This window comes from Aotus nancymaae, unplaced genomic scaffold, assembly GCF_030222135.1.
Source record: "Aotus nancymaae isolate 86718 unplaced genomic scaffold, 86718_ANA_hifiasm-v0.15.2.pri h1tg000028l, whole genome shotgun sequence".
Taxonomy (NCBI): Eukaryota; Metazoa; Chordata; class Mammalia; order Primates; family Aotidae; genus Aotus; species Aotus nancymaae.
Genome location: NW_026988441.1, coordinates 22412485 through 22427758, shown reverse-complemented (window position 1 = coordinate 22427758; position 15274 = coordinate 22412485). Strand labels below are relative to the sequence as shown.

The 15274-nt window shown below is 52.1% G+C and overlaps 1 protein-coding gene across 5 annotated transcripts; it reads right to left on the bottom strand.

The window, feature by feature from the left end:
• Window positions 1-603: 603 nt before the first annotated feature.
• Window positions 604-14704, bottom strand: CUNH19orf12 (chromosome unknown C19orf12 homolog). 5 transcript variants are annotated; one of them, XM_012448432.3, is made up of 3 exons: window positions 14625-14704; window positions 7273-7442; window positions 604-2288 (listed from the first exon to the last, which is right to left on the bottom strand). In XM_012448432.3, the coding sequence occupies exons 2-3, from the start codon at window positions 7430-7432 to the stop codon at window positions 2023-2025; spliced, it is 426 nt and encodes a 141-aa protein (XP_012303855.1). In that variant the 5' UTR covers window positions 7433-7442; window positions 14625-14704; the 3' UTR covers window positions 604-2022. The 5 variants fall into 5 exon arrangements, with proteins under 5 accessions (XP_012303855.1, XP_012303853.1, XP_064237600.1 ...); XM_012448430.3 differs by having other exon boundaries at window positions 7273-8158; window positions 14625-14660; XM_064381530.1 differs by lacking the exon at window positions 14625-14704 and adding an exon at window positions 13944-14081.
• Window positions 14705-15274: the final 570 nt, after the last annotated feature.

Below are 15274 nucleotides of genomic sequence, written 5' to 3'. Positions count from 1 at the left end.
CACACTCAGTTTTCACAGAGAGACAACCCCTCCTTCCCACCCCTGCCCTGTCCCCCATCAATTCAAATGGCACATAAATGATTAAGGCGGCTTCATTAACTCCAGGAGTGTGGCCTGTGTTAGGGCACCTGATTTGTGCTAGACGAGGCCAGCAGAAGAGCAATCGCTCTGCAAGAGAAAGGCTCAGCCCTTCCTTAATCACCATGGGTTATAATTCACACTGAAGTCCTTACACACACGGAGGTGCTGGGATACTGAGCTTTCCTCTAAGGAGGCCTCAGCACAAGTGCCTCCCTCCGAGCCTCTCCTCTTGGGGCCGAGAGGAGAGTCCCAAGTCCCTGCCCTGCCCCAGGAGCTGGGGATCAATAAATTACATTTTTTGTAGAGATGGAGGTCTCGAGATATTGCCCAGGTTAGTCTCAAATGCTTGGCCTCAAGCGATCCTCCCACTTTGCCCTCCCAAAGCGCTGGGATTACAAGCATGAGCCACCTCGCCTGGCCTACTCTTGCATTCTTTAAAGCCACAAATCTGGTACTTCCCCTCTTGTTCCATTTGTAAGACTCTGAGTGTTAGAGATACTTTACACAAAATATGTGGGAAAATGACTTTTTAGAAAAACATTTATTGTAATCAATCGCACTCCAGTTGTAGTTCTGAAAGCAAAGTGAAAACACACAGTACAGCTATGCCTCAGTATCCACGGGGGACGGGCTCCAGGACTGCACCCCCAACCCTCAGACACAAAATCTGAGGAGGCTCAAGTCCCTGATAGGCAATGGCAGAGTGTTTGCATTTAACCTACAGACACCTTCCTGCATAATTTAAATCATCTCTAGATTACTCACAATACCAAATACACTATAAATGCTATGTAAATATGCTATACCATATTGTTTAGGGAATAAAGGCAAGAAAAAAAAGGTCTGTACGTGTTCAGTACAGATGCATTTTTTTTTCCAAATATTTTCTATCCAAGGCTGGTTGGATCCAAATGTGGAACCCACGGTTACAGAGAGCTGACTGTACTGGGGAAATCGTTAGGGTGGAAACATTCCTTAGAGATAGTTTATATCACACCACTTCAGCAAGAGCAATTCAGGCATACCGCTCTCTACTATGCTTTGCAGATACCGTGTTTTTTCAAAAACGGAAGGTTTATAGCGGGCCTGCATCAGGCAAGTCGATTGGCACCATTTTTCCAACAGCAGGTGCCCACTTTGTGTCTCTGTGTCAGCATTTTGAATAATAAATATTTTTAAATTAAGGTTTGTACATTGTTTTAGACATAATGCTACTGCACATTATCTCTGAGGTATGCCTGTACTTTTTACTAAAAATATTTCATTTGAGAAGTAAACCTCAAGGACTACCGTGACTTTTCGGATGGGAAGAGCGAGGCCCTGGGAGGGCGAGTCTAGGTGTGCAGCTAGTCGGGGCTGGGGTCAAGTCCACTTGGTGCTTGAGGCTTCACTCAGCAGGCCGCCCGTCCCCTCCATGGGGCCATTTGGCGGTCCCTGGGTAGGGGAGGGCTGCACTAAGAGGTAAACGTGATTCCAGCATGGGCCCTTCCAAGGCTCTGAGACCCCAGGGCCTGCAGAGAGGCAGCCTCCAGTCCTGCAGGAGGTGTTTGGAAGAGGAGTCATCTCCCAAGATGAGAAGGCCCCCGGGGAGGATGAGGCGTGGTCAGACCATTGGCTGAGCATAACCATTTCCCCAGACCCACGCGGGTGAGAGCATTCAGTAGATGCCACTGAAACCTGCGGCAGGCAGGCCTTTGCTCTTCACCGGGGGGGCCAGTCGGGGGCTGTGATGGCACGTCAGTGCACACGCCGCCAGTACATGCTTCTTGGTAAGTAATTTCTGGAACGTGACACTGCACGGAGGTCGCCTCTCCAGCAGGACGTTGCTAGCAGTACACTGATGAAGTGGAGGTTACCCAGGGGCATCTCCCAGCTCCCAAGCCACCTCTTCAGAGTCACAGAGTCATCCAAAGGAGTCCCCCACCTCCCCGGAGGTACAGCCTAGTCATCATACTGGATCTCAGCCCGCAGCTCTTTAGTGACGTAGTTCACCAGCATGGCCAGCAGCTGCTGCTGCAGGGCCTCGCTGCCCATGACCAGCGCGGTCAGCTGCACAGCGTCCGTCCACTCCAGGTGCCTGATGATGGCTGTGGCTTCGTTAAAGAGCCTCTGCTGCTCGGCAGGGGGCAGCTCCATTATGATCTGAGGAACTGGCTTAAACTGTCCACTTGTCATCCAGGCACCTAACAGCCCCCCGACAGCACCCCCTAGAAAACAAGGAAGCATTCAATTAGCGGGGTCTTATTCATAAGTGACAGCATTACTTAAGTTCCCACAGAGCGCACACCGCCGGTGCCACGAGCAGGCACATTCGTGAGTGGGCCAGAGCGGGCTCCGTGCCATGCCTGCTCTGCTAGGCAGTGTGCAGGGCAAAGGTTTAGGTGTTCTTCTGTCCGTTCGGCTCAGATAATTGACACCCAACACACATTCCCTAAGCTCCACATGTAGGGATGCAAAATGAAGCCTGCCCTATCTCCCACCTCAGGGCTGGGCCCACTAAGATCTTCTTCAGGGCTGACAGAGGTTCCTGGGCTTACTGTAAAAATCTCTCTCATCACAAAGGAGAAGGCCGAGAAACAAATGTATTTTCTTTTTCTTTTTCTTTTTTTTTTTTGAGATGGAGTCTTGCTCTGTTGCCCAGGCTGGAGTGCAATGGCATGATCTCAGCTCACTGCAACCTCCACCTCCCAGGTTCAAGCGACTCTCCTACCTCGACCTCCTGAGTAGCTGGGATTACAGGCGTGTGCCACCATGCCTGGCTGTTTATGTATTTTTGTAGAGACAGGGTTTCACCATGTTGGCCAGGCTGGTCTTGAACTCCTGACCGCAGGTGACCCACCCACCTCGGCCTCCCAAAGTGTTGGGATTACAGGCTTGAGCCACCGCGCCTAGCCACAGATGCATTTTCAAAAGAAACCATCTCAGGCTGGGTGCGTTGGCTCACGTCTGTAACACCAACACTTTGTGAAGCCAAGGCAGGTGGATCACTTGAGGTCATGAGTTCAACACCAGCCTGGCCAACATGTGAAACCCCATCTCTACAAAAAATCAGCCAGGCATGGTGGTGCATGCCTGTAATCCCAGCTACTCAGGAGGCTGAGGTAGGAGAATCATTTGAACCTGGGAGGTGGAGGTTGCAGTGAGCCGAGGTCACACCGCTGCACTCCAGCCTGGGCAACAGAGCAAGACTCTGTCTCCAAAAAAAAAAAAGTCATCTCAGGGGTGAGACTGAATTTCCTCCACGGGGCAGCTGATATGCTCCTTGCCCCTGAACTTAATGAAATCTCAGTGAGCCCACGCAGTTAAAGGACCTGGGGACAGATAAGGAGGCTGTTTCTTCTTGAAGCAGTGCTTTTCATATAACGCCTCCAAGTCGTGCGGTGATAAATAACAAATTTAAGGTAGTTTACTATTTCTCCTTCTGCCACCCTAAAAGGGCAGACACATTATTTTTAAATGTAAACTCATTACCAAGGTTAGGTCATGCTATTCTGCGACTTATATATCCATGGAAAGTTCTACCTGAAGGGGCCATGTGCAGGATATGGTGCAGAGGAAGGGAAGGTGCCCTCGGGAAGGGGTCTCAAAGTCAAGGGCCTCCAAGAGCCAGGCAGGAACTGAGAAGAGTGAAGGGGCTGGTGGGCCTTACCTGGCCCCTCCCCTGCTGAGGTCAGATGCATGGCAGGCTGTGACTTCATCCCAGCCTATAGTCTTGGCCAAGCCCTAAACTGCATGGACCTTCCGAGGCCCAGGACACAGAAGACCTGGACGGCCTGGTTCCTATGAAGGGGCAGTGGCTACTTCACACCAGTTCATTGCTACCACACAAAATACCAGGTTTGTAGCTTTAAAACGTCTCACGAGTTTTAAATATCACCAATCAGATATTTAAAGATGAAGCCTGCTAGACTTAGTGACTCACTTTCAACAGAGTATGGAAAGAGAGACAGAAACTTTGCTGCAGAAAAACCCAGCAAATGCCCTTAACCAAGTGTTCAAGGTCAACATCACTGACGACGTGGTGTGAATGTCACATACCCCCAGAATTAATGAGAGAGAAGGGAGAGGGGCACGTCACCTCCCAGGCATGCCTTCCAAAGACTCCTAACTCCAGTCCCATCCTAAACACATCAGGCAAATTCAAACTGAGAGATGTTCTACGAAATACCTGCCCAGTACTCCTCAAAACTAGCAAGGTTGTGAACAAGGAAAGCCTGAGAAAGTGCGAAAGGCCGGAGGAGACTAAGAAGCAGGCGATTCAGTGCAATGCAGTGTCTCAGCCTGGATCCTGGAGCCAAAACAAGGCCATTAATGCACAAACTGCGGAAACGCAAATTGAGTCTGGAGAGTGGTTGACAGTCATGTATTGGTTAGTGCTGATTTCTTAGATTTTCTTTTCTTAGACAGAATCTCACTCTGTCATCCAGGCTAGAGTGCAGTGGTGTGATCATACCTCATTGCAGCCTCAAACTCCTAGGCTCAAGCAATCTTCCCACCTTGGCCTCCCAAGTAGCTGGGATTACAGGCATGCGCCACCCATGCCTGGCTTATTTGTTTAAAATTTTTTTGTAGAGACGAGGTCTCATTATGTTACCCAGTCTGGTCTCGAACTGCTGGGCTTAAGCCGCAAGCCTCCCAAAGTGCTGAGACTACGGAGGCGTGGGCCACTGCCCCCAGCTGGTTTTAGTTCTGACAAATGTACAGGAATACATGTGAATGCTAGCAGAACTGAAACTGGATGGAGGACACACACATGGGAATCCTTTGTACTATCTTCGCGACTTCTCTGTAAACCTAGTATTATTGTGAAATGAAAAGTTTCTTTCAAAAATGCAGCCCAGGCCACAGAGAACCCACTGGCAGGCTGGACTCGGAGGACAGGCAGCAAAACCAGCGCTGGCCTCTTCAGGAAGCCAAGCGCTGAGTCCCCTGCAGCAGACACCTCCCCGGGCACTGAGCTGGGGCCAGCCTCATATCCCAGAGCCTGAATGCCGCACGCAGACAGGCTTCACCTCCTCTGCAAAAAAAAAGGAGAATTCTAGGGAAGGAAAACTGGCTAATTTACAAGTTTTACTGAACTTTTCCCCATGACACCAGTGAAATGCTCAGAGTTGACAAGAGTTGCACTCATGTGCACTAAAGCTTTATGAGAACATCAATATTTGATTTAGAGCAGCACTTAATGCAAAAAGTCGCCAGAAATATCGACCAGCAAATTACTGGCTCTTTGGAGAGGAGAAAATTCCTTTGTTTTCAGGGTAAAATGATGCTCCCACCCCGTGACCAGGGGCTGGAAGTAGTGAATCCCCCGGGTTCTCTTTGTGGACATCCTGTTCTCCACCAGCTTTTACTCAATCTGAATAAAATATGTGCTCCCAAAATAGCATCTGGGCACAGCTATACGATAAAATGATCCCCAAAGCCCTCCCCTGAGCACTCAGATGGAGGTGGGGGCACAGATGCGGAGTGTCATCGAGGAAGAAGGAAATGGCCCTGTCTCCCGCCTCTCCGCTTCCTTCCCGGATGGCAAGAAGCTCAAGTCAGGCCTCACTAATTCATGGAGTCTGGAAAGGAAAATACGGAGAGGGCAGCTCTGGGGCCACCCACACACTTATTTTTCTCCCCGATGTGAGCCTCAGCTTAATGAAATGTCCTTGAATGTCAGTCCCACCACAGAAGGGAAGAACAGGGCAGGAACCTGGCCAGCGAGCCAGGGAACAGAAGCCAGCCTCATCAGAAAAGCGCTTCTCTGTCCTGCCCGTGAGCACGGACACTGCCCGCCACACAGAAGGGATCTCCACCAGACGGTGAGCTCTCCAGGCCCCACGTCCCCAGCTCAGGCTGGCCAGCACGGAGCAGCCATGTGGCAAATATCTGCCAAGCCTGATGCAACAAATGCACAGTCTTTGTAAGAACCCCTGCTAAACTGTACAGCAGGTCCCTACGGCCACCCCGACAGGTCTGAAGGGCAGCCGACTCTCTGACTCCATCCTGGCCTATGGTTTGGGCCACAGCCTCAGGCCAGGTAGACCTTCTGAGGTTCAGGACATAGGAACTCTTCCCGCCCCAAGCCAAAGGAAATAATTTCATCCTCGCTCCAAGGAACAGTGGAAAAATTAGCCAAGCTTTCATTCACTGCCAGCAATTGATTCTCGAATAGAACCAGGTGGTAAACAGCCAGGTACAGTGGCTCACACCTGTAATCTCAGCACTTTGGGAGGCTGAGGCAGGCGGATCACTTGAGACCAGGAGGCAGAGGTTACATGAGCTAAGATCATGCCACTGCACTCCAGTCTGGGCAACAGAGTGAAACCCCGTCTCAAAAAAAAAAAAAAGCAGGTGGCAAAGGAGAGGGCAGACCCTCTAGGAGTGAAAGGCAGTTCTTTTGGGGTGGTCTCTTTCAGTACTGGGGAGCTCTCTCAGAATGAGCCGGCTCACATGAAACGGTCACACCGCATGTGCTGAGTAGGAGCACAGCCCCTCCCAGCCTCCTCCCTGGTTGCCTTCTGCAGGAACCTTGTAGTCATGATGGGGTGAGGGAGGCCACCATGGGACCCAGGACACCCTGATATCTTCAAAGGTCTGTCGCTCTAACACTTGTTCTGGGATCCCAGCACTGGGAGAAGGGCATCTCCAGGCCCAAATGACACAGATGCCATTTTCAAGAGTGTGCCACACTTCTGAGACATTCACACTCACAAGCTTGTATTTCCAACAGGACAAATTACATCTGCAAAGATCACTTCCCAGAGGCAACCTTAACTCCACCAACTCCTCCCACGAGACGCAGGACGCCACCTGTACGAGCTCATTTCTCCCTGTGTTTCTTTTTTTTTTTTTAGCTAAGACAGAGTCTCGCTCTGTCATCCAGGTTGGAGTGCAATGGCATGATCTTGGCTCACTACAACCTCTGCCTCCTGGGTTCAAGCAAGTCTCCTGGCTCAGCCTCCTGAGTAGCCAGGAGTACAGGCACCTGCCACAACATTCAGCTATTTTTTTATATTTTTAGTAGAAACGGGGTTTTGCCAGGCTGGTCTCGAACTCCTGACCTCAGGTGACCCGCCCACCTAGATCTCCCAATGTGCTGGGATTATAGGCTTGAGCCACCGCACCCAGCCTTCTCACTGTGTTTCAGTGGCCCTTTTATAACACCCCTGAGGCTGGCTGTCTCAGTGAGACACTTGCACTTACCAACGGCAAGTCCCGGCGGGCCACCCACCAAACCCCCGACGAAGGCCACGGCCCCTGTGACCAGGGCACCCTTCCCGGAGTGCTTGACTGCTGCCTTCATCTTCCTCTCCCCGGAAAGGGAGCACAGCAGCTTCATGATGTCCTCCACCATGATGGTCATCGTTGCTGGCCTTCGAGGGAGAAGTTCAGAGGACAGTTTTAATGAGCGTAAGAGTATTTCCATCCCAATGCCTCTCTAGTTCCTAGAGTTTTAAGGAAGGGTCCCCCTTCTCAGGAGAGCACAGCAGCTCCAAGTGCCTGCATGACAGACAGCATCCGGACGGTGGAAACTTCCCACAGAGCAAGCAGGCAGCAGTTAGTGAATAAGCAAATAGCAGCAGCTGAGTGGATGAAAGGTCTTCTTTGCCCTCTGATCAACTTCTGACTTACGACAGATTAAGGAGCAACCCTGCCACATGTGCTGCCGGTTCATCACGAGGGAGGCGGTCTTACCCCTCTGGCATCAGCGGCCTTTGCACTGGCCCCGGGGAATGCCCTGCACATAAAGCCCAGCAGAAACCGGGAAGTACTGGCGTGAGTGGGTATCTGAGCTGATGCCAAGCCAGAGCCAGGAAGGGACGGGGCTCTGCGACCAAACGGGCACCGGCCTGTGGTGGGCCCTTGAGCAGAGGGTCAGATACCTCCCTTCTAAGACAGAGACAGCCCCTACAGGCTGCGCCCTTGCACAGTGCCAGCAGGATGGGTAGGAAGTACCTGGCATAACCTGGAGGCTCTGGACCCAGGATGTCTCTGAACGAACACTGTTGAACCTTCTGTTCCTGAAACGCACCATGGGCAGCCTTAAGCAACTGCTCTTAAAAGTCAACACAATTGTACCCATGGGACACTAAAAGCAGGTACGAGATGAGGCAACCAGAGAATAAAATACATGAAAGCATTCCCAGGCTTTGCAATATTTATGGATAGATAGATAGACGGAGGAGTAGACCTTTGGCGCGTGACCTTTAGCACAATTCTCTGGGGTCGGGAAAACGTGTGCCATGCTGGAGTCAGGACTGGGAGTGGCAGGCTCCGGAGAATACAAGGGCTGAGAAAATCAAAGGGGCTACGAGGTGCTGGGTCTCCTCAGACCTCTGGCTGAGCCCAAGTCTCCAGCAGCACTTCCCTCCTCACCAGCACTTCCCATTTCATTCTATGTGGAAATACCGAAACAGCTGCTAGAGCAACTCGACTAAGGAAGTTTTGTATAGATTCTATTGCTTAATATCTTTTTTCTTTTTTGAGATGGGGTCTTGCTCTGTTGTGCAGGCTGGAGTGCAGCGGCGTGATCACAACTCACTGCAGCCTCAACCTCCTGGGCTCAAGCAATCCTCCCACCTCAGCCTCCTGAGTAGATGGGACAACAGGTGTGTATCACCAACCCCAGCTAATTTTATTTTTACTTTTAGTAGAGATAACTACTACGTTGCCCAGGCTGGTCCTGAACTCCTGGGCTTAAGAGATCCTTGTGCCTTAGCCTCTCAAAGTGTTAGAATTACAGGTGTGAGCCACTACATTTGTTTTTTTTTTTTTTTTTTTTTAAAACAGATAGTATCTTGATGTTGCCCAAGTTGGAGTGCAGTGGTGCGATCACGGTCACTGTAGTCTTGAACTCCTGGGCTACAGTGATTCTCCCACCTCAGCCTTCTAACTGGAGCTACAGCCATGCAACACCACGCTCAGCTAACTTTTTGTTTTTGTAAAGACGGGATCTTGCAATGTTGCCCAGGCTGGTCTTGACATCCTGAGCTCAAGCAATCCTGCCTCAGCCTCCCAGACTGCTGGGATTACAGGCGTGGGCCACCACAGCCAGCCACGTGTGCCTTTCTGACCCAAGGATGATCCAGAAGCAGAAGTCCCTAATGTGAAATTGCTCTCCCAATCCTGGGATATCCTTCTGAGCCCAGAGAACAAACCCATGAATCCATGAGATGACCACAAAGTCAGGTTCTCAGAACTTTTCTGCAATCCCAGGAGAGCACCCTCCACTCCTGCCCGTGTAAATTTCCCTTCTCTTTCCCCTTTGGCACGCATTAGATCTGTGATTCTCCACAAGAGCATGGGAATCACTGGAAACCTTGTAAGAGACAACCAGTATGGGAGGGTAAGATTCTGCATTTCCAACAAGCCCCCAAAGTGCTCCTCTGAACTCACTTTGGGCAGCAAGACCCCAAGAGGGCATAACCCAGGACTCTGACATTCGTTACTCAGTCTTCAAATTCAGAAAGCAAACAAGCACCTCTAGATATGTCTTTTTGGCCCCCTGGAGTATGAGAGGCAGTGGGAGGGCAGGCCTTGTAAGCCCTGCTCATATAAGGGACTGGAGGGGAATTCGGGCCTGTGAGTCCCTACTCTGGCTACCCTGTGCCCTGGGTCTCCCAAAACCCCTCATGGTTTCCCGGCTCTGCCCAGCCCCTTTGCTGGCAGACAGGTTGAATACCTCCTCCTTCTCTCTAGAAGAGAACCCCCTTCCACTATTCCAGTGCTCAAGATTTGTTTATACACAAATGTCTAAACAATAAAATGGCATTATCACAGCATCAGCACTGAATGGGCAGAAGCCACCAGAAATGGGGAGACAGAGGGCAGAACTTGATTTATCCAGTCGCCATGGTCCTGAAAAGTTACATACACAAACAAAATGAGATAGCCAGACAGATACACACACACACACACACACACACACACACACACACACAGAGAGAGAGAGAGAGAGAGAGAGAGAGAGATAAATAGATACTTTTTTTTTTTTTGAGACAGAGTCTGCTTTGTTGCCCAGGCTGGAGTGCAATGAGGAGATCTCAGCTCACCAAAACCAATTCAAGTGATTCCCCTGCCTCAGCCTCCCGAGTAGCTGGGATTACAGGCATGCACCACCACACCCGACTAACTTTTGTACTTTTAGTAGAGACAGGGTTTCGCCATATTGGCCAGGCTGGTCTCAAACTCCTGACCTCAGGTGATCCGCCTGCCTTGGCCTCTCAAAGTGCTGGGATTACAGGCGTGAGCCACCATGCCTAGCACAAAATGAGATATATTTCAAGTACATATTAACGTAACCAAAGGAAATAATTTTACAGCAAAATCTTAGAAAAAGCTCAAAATCCTGCTGTAAAATATCTAATCACCTTTGAGTTTAGTTCTGGTTTCTATCCAGCTTTTCATCTGTCAATTATATTGGAAAAAGAAAGGCACCACCCAGGTCTCAGGAAGGCCCCTCTGGAGGCTGCAAGAAAGCTCCCTTTCCCAGCGTGTGACGACCCTGAGCTCTGCCATGCTTTTGCTGCAAGGCTGACTTCCAGGCTAGTGCCCGACACCACTCCCAAAACAGGTTGTCTGCAGTTTTAGGAGTGGTGTTTTGGGCCTGCACTCTCAGCAAGAAAATGGATGTAGAAGAGGAAACAGATACAAAACTACTTTAGCTCTACTGGTTACCCCCCACCCACAAAAAAAAAAACAGCTTCCAACCTGCTCGGAATGACTCTAAATGAAAATCTACAGAGGCTAAAGAGATGTCCTTGCAAAAATGCTACACCCAACTCCAGCGGGCCCAGCCAGGCCGGCATCAATGTGAGAGGAGAGAGATAAATCAATTAGGCAAATAGTTAGGGCAAGGGTCCTTAGCAGAATTCCCTTCTAACAAAAAGCAGCCTAAGAGGTCATTTTCCTTTAAGAAACACAAAGAAGGCAAGCTCTAACAGAGAAAGGGGTCCCCTGTGTGACATACGGACATACAGTGGGCCCCAGTAAGCACAGTCCTCTCCCTTCTTAGAAATACTCAGACAGGCCGGGCACAGTGGCTCACACCTGTAATCCCAGCACTTTGGGAGGCTAAGGCAGGCAGATTGTCTGAGGTCAGGAGTTCGAGACCAGCCTACTCAACATGGTGAAACCCTCATCTCTACTAAAAATACAAAAATTAGCAGGCGTGGTGGCGGGCACCTGCAATCCCAGCTACTTGGAAGGCTGGAGAATCGCTTGAACCTGGGAGGCAGAGGTTGCAGTGAGCAGAGATCAAGCCACTGCACTCCAGCCTGGGTGACAGGGTGAGACTTGGTCTCAAAAAAAAAGAAAGAAATACTCAGACATAGAGGCTTGCGTTGATAAGAAGAGCTGCCCTGGACCAGGCACGTCCACTGTGGAGTGTTCTGCACGCCCCCAAAACCTCTACCTATTTCATACATGCTCAGTAGAAAGAGATAAGCAACATGGCATAACTCAGGCTAAGAAGCCAGCAGGTGCACTAGAAAGGGTGGGGGTGGGGACTCAGAAATTCGCACCTTATGTAAATGAAGCACCCCTCCCAGGAGCTTGTCTATAAAACCCTTTGCATTTCACTGTAAAACGGCAACCCATCTCTCTGGGACCCCTCTCTGATCCAGAGAACTTTCTTCCTTTTGCTTACTAAACTTCTGCTCTAACCTACCCTCTGGTAGGAAATCTGTGTCCTTGATTTCCCTGGCCATGAGACCAAGAACTTTGGTGACACCTCAGACAATGAGGCTGGTTTCACCGAGACACAAGCTCAGGGCTCTGCAGAATGGGAAGGCCAGCAGCTATCACCGCGTGTGTGAGGAGGGCAGGTGGAGAAAGTCGCTGTGTTTTAATAGTTCCACACCACGGGTAGAGATGCTGTGGCTGACTCCATCCAAGGTTTAATTTCTTTGCAATAATCATTTCAGAAGTTAGAGCATTAACAGGCTTTTGTTGGGGAAGAAAGGTTAGTAACTCCATCTCCTGAGCCCTTGCTAAAAAGCTCAGCTTCCAGAAATCTCCAGGCTCACCAGATTGAGAGGGAAGCTCACCCTACACCTTCTCCCACCTCGAGGCTGCCTTTGTCTGTAAATGACAGGGAAGTGGGTGAGGAGGGAGGATGGGGACAGACCTCAGGGGGTGGGAGTGTGGCTCCCCCCACCAATGTATCACACCTACTTTACACTCAGATTTGTCCACATACCAGGCCCTGATCACAGGGAGCCCATCTGCCAGCCACAGGGAAGGCAAATGCCAACTCGAAGCCCTGGTTTCTTGCAGGCACCCGGGCTGCTCCGGGAGGTAGAGAGAGATGGAGACAAGCCCATCCCGCAGACAGCAGCCTAGTTTTCTGAGTTTGGACCAGATTGTATGAGATAAGGGAGATGAAGTCTTTGGATAGCTCTGAAGAGAGCCGTCTGAATTCCAAGTACCCTGTTCTTTTAACAAAAAATTAGAAGAGGGGCCTCTGAAGAGCCACAGTGGTCTCGATCACCTTTCCAGCTCTCCGGTGGAATTTATGAAACTCCACTGTACGTGCTGGCTCTTATCAATGCCCCTCCGTACCCCAGCACAAAGGTGGCAGGTGGAGCCCACCAGTAAACATTTTTTTGATTCGCTCATAGTTTTATTTTTTTTTTTAAGCAAATTAGTTGCCAATATTTAAAAATCAGGAGACTTCACATACACCTCAAATTCCTGATTTCTCATGAAAAATCAGACCAGGCCACATAGGACCTGCCATTCTGTACAGCAATGAAGGGCTGAGCAGGGGCTGCCCCCGCGCCCACCCCCACCCAGCAGGACCCTGCCTTCTCTGCCCCAGCCCCTCCTGGCAGCATGCACCTTACCTAGATACTTAACCAATAAACAGGTTGCCTGACAGCCTCTCAAAGTATCCCTATTTCTTTTTCTTTCTTTTTCTCTTTGTTTTCCTGTTCCCTCCCTCCCCTTTCCTCCCTCTCCTTCCCTTCCCCTTTCTCTCTCTTTCTCTCTCTCTCTCTTTCTTTTTTTCCAGAAGCACAGTCACCCTATGTTGCCTAGGCTGGTAGGCAACTGGTCTCAAGCAATTCTTCTGAGTAGCTGGAACTACAGGTTTCTACTAAAAAAATACAAAAATTGGCCGAGCCAGGTGGCTCACACCTGTAATCCCAGCACTTTGGGAGGCTGAGGCAGGTGGATCACGAGGTCAGGAGTTGGAGACCAGCCTAGCCAACAGGGCGAAACTCTGTCCCTACTAAAAATACAAAAATTAGCCGGGCGCGGTTGCGGGTGCCTGTAATCCCAGCTACTCGGGAGGCTGAGGCAGGAGAATCGCTTGAACCCGGGAGGCGGAGGTTGCAGTGAGCCAAGATCGCGCCATTTCACTCCAGCCTGGGTGACAGAGCAAGACTGTCTCAAAGAAAAAAAGCTCAACAAACTACCTCTCACCCCCAAAACTATTCTCACCTCCTAAATCATTAACGCCCCTTCCTGACCAAATCTAAACTATGGCCCAGATCTTCTTCCCATATGGCTCAGCCAGCTCTGCTGCCCCACAGGGGTCCTGTAGGATCCGTGTCGCATTTATAATATACAGCACCCTACCCCCAGCCCTGCCCCTGCCCCACCAGCCACCCTCACTCCACCCCACCCCTACCCATCACATTCCCTACCCCACCCCTACCCCACCCCTCTCCAACCTTCCACCCATCACATCCCCCCACCTCAGTCCCGCCAAACCCACATCCCCCACCCCACCCACCACCCCACCCAACCTCACCCACTCCCACTCCATCCACCATCCGCACCCCACCCCCACCCACCACACCCACGCCTACGCCACTCCTGGGTGACAACGAGCCAGGGCCGGGGACTCTAGTCCCGGCTCTGATGCTTACTTGTGTGACTTCGGCCTCTCCATTGCCTCAGTTTCCCCATAAGGACAATGACTACACTAACAGTGTCCACCCGGCAGCGGGAGGGCCTCCCCACAGGGCGGGGACCCCTCAAGGCGCTCCCGGGCCTCAGGCCTGCTCTTGGTGTGCCCCCTCCCTTCGCGGGGCGCGGCCTGGGAAGCGCCCCGCCCCGGCTCGGCGCACCTTTACCCGCGGGAGCGAAGTCCTGCGGCGCGGGCTTGGCGGTCAGAGGCGGCTGCGGCCCGCGCGGAGACGGAGACGCGCCCGCGACCCGGGCCCTGCTGTCCCCCCCGCTCCCTGCCCGGCTCCCTGGCCCCGGCCCCGCGGAGGGTCGCGCAGGCCTCGGTGGCGGTCCCGGCGCTGGCCCCGCCTTCCCTCCCGCCTTCCGGTGCGCGGGGCCTTCCGGGAAGCCACGCGCTGGGCCCTCTCCCGGCTCCGAGCTGCGCCCGGCCTTGCGGGGACCCGGTGGGTGCTGCCGGGCGCCTCCTCCCCGGCCCCGGCTCACCCCGCCGCTGACACCGGGCCCCGGGCTTGGGTTACAGGTGGCGCAGCCGAGACGGGGCGCCCAGAGAGGAGGCCCGGGGACCGCAAGGCCGCGCTCCCGCAGGCCCAGCCCTGCCCTGCTCCCTCGCGCACGCACAGTCGGAGCCGGGCCCCGCGCACCTGCCTCCAGGCCCGCGGGCACCTTGCGGAGACCTCTCTCCCTGTGGCCTGGAGGACTCCTCCCTCCCCGCAGTCTTTGAGCGGAAGGGAGCACAGGGGCATCTGGAGGTCAAGGGTGCTGCGTCAGTATTTGGGGAATGTGTGGGCCGGAGCCAGATTTCCGCTGTTCCTCAGCCTGCTCTGGAGCCTTTGGGTCTGGAGGTTGCAAAAAAGCAGGCCGGGCGGTCCCGTAATCCCAGCTGCCAGTGAGGCTGAGGAGGGAGGATCGCTGGAGCCCAGCATGTCGAGCGTGGGCAGCCCAGTGACATCCCATCTCTACAGATAATAAAAATGAGGCCGGGTGGGTGACTCATACCTGTAACCTCAGTATTTTGGGAGGCTGAAGCCGGAGGATTGCTTGAGCCCAGGAGTTCGAGGCTGCAGTGAAGCATGATCGCACCCCTGCACTCCAGCCTGGGTGACAGAATGAGACCCTGTCTCTCTCTGCCTCTCTCTCTTTTTTATTTTTTATTTTTTTTGAGACGGAGTTTCACTCTTGTTGTCCAGGCTGGAGTGCAATGGTGCGATCTTGGCTCACCGCAACCTCCACCTCCTGGGTTCAAGGAATTCTCCTGCCTCAGACTCCCAAGTAGCTGGAATTACAGGCGACC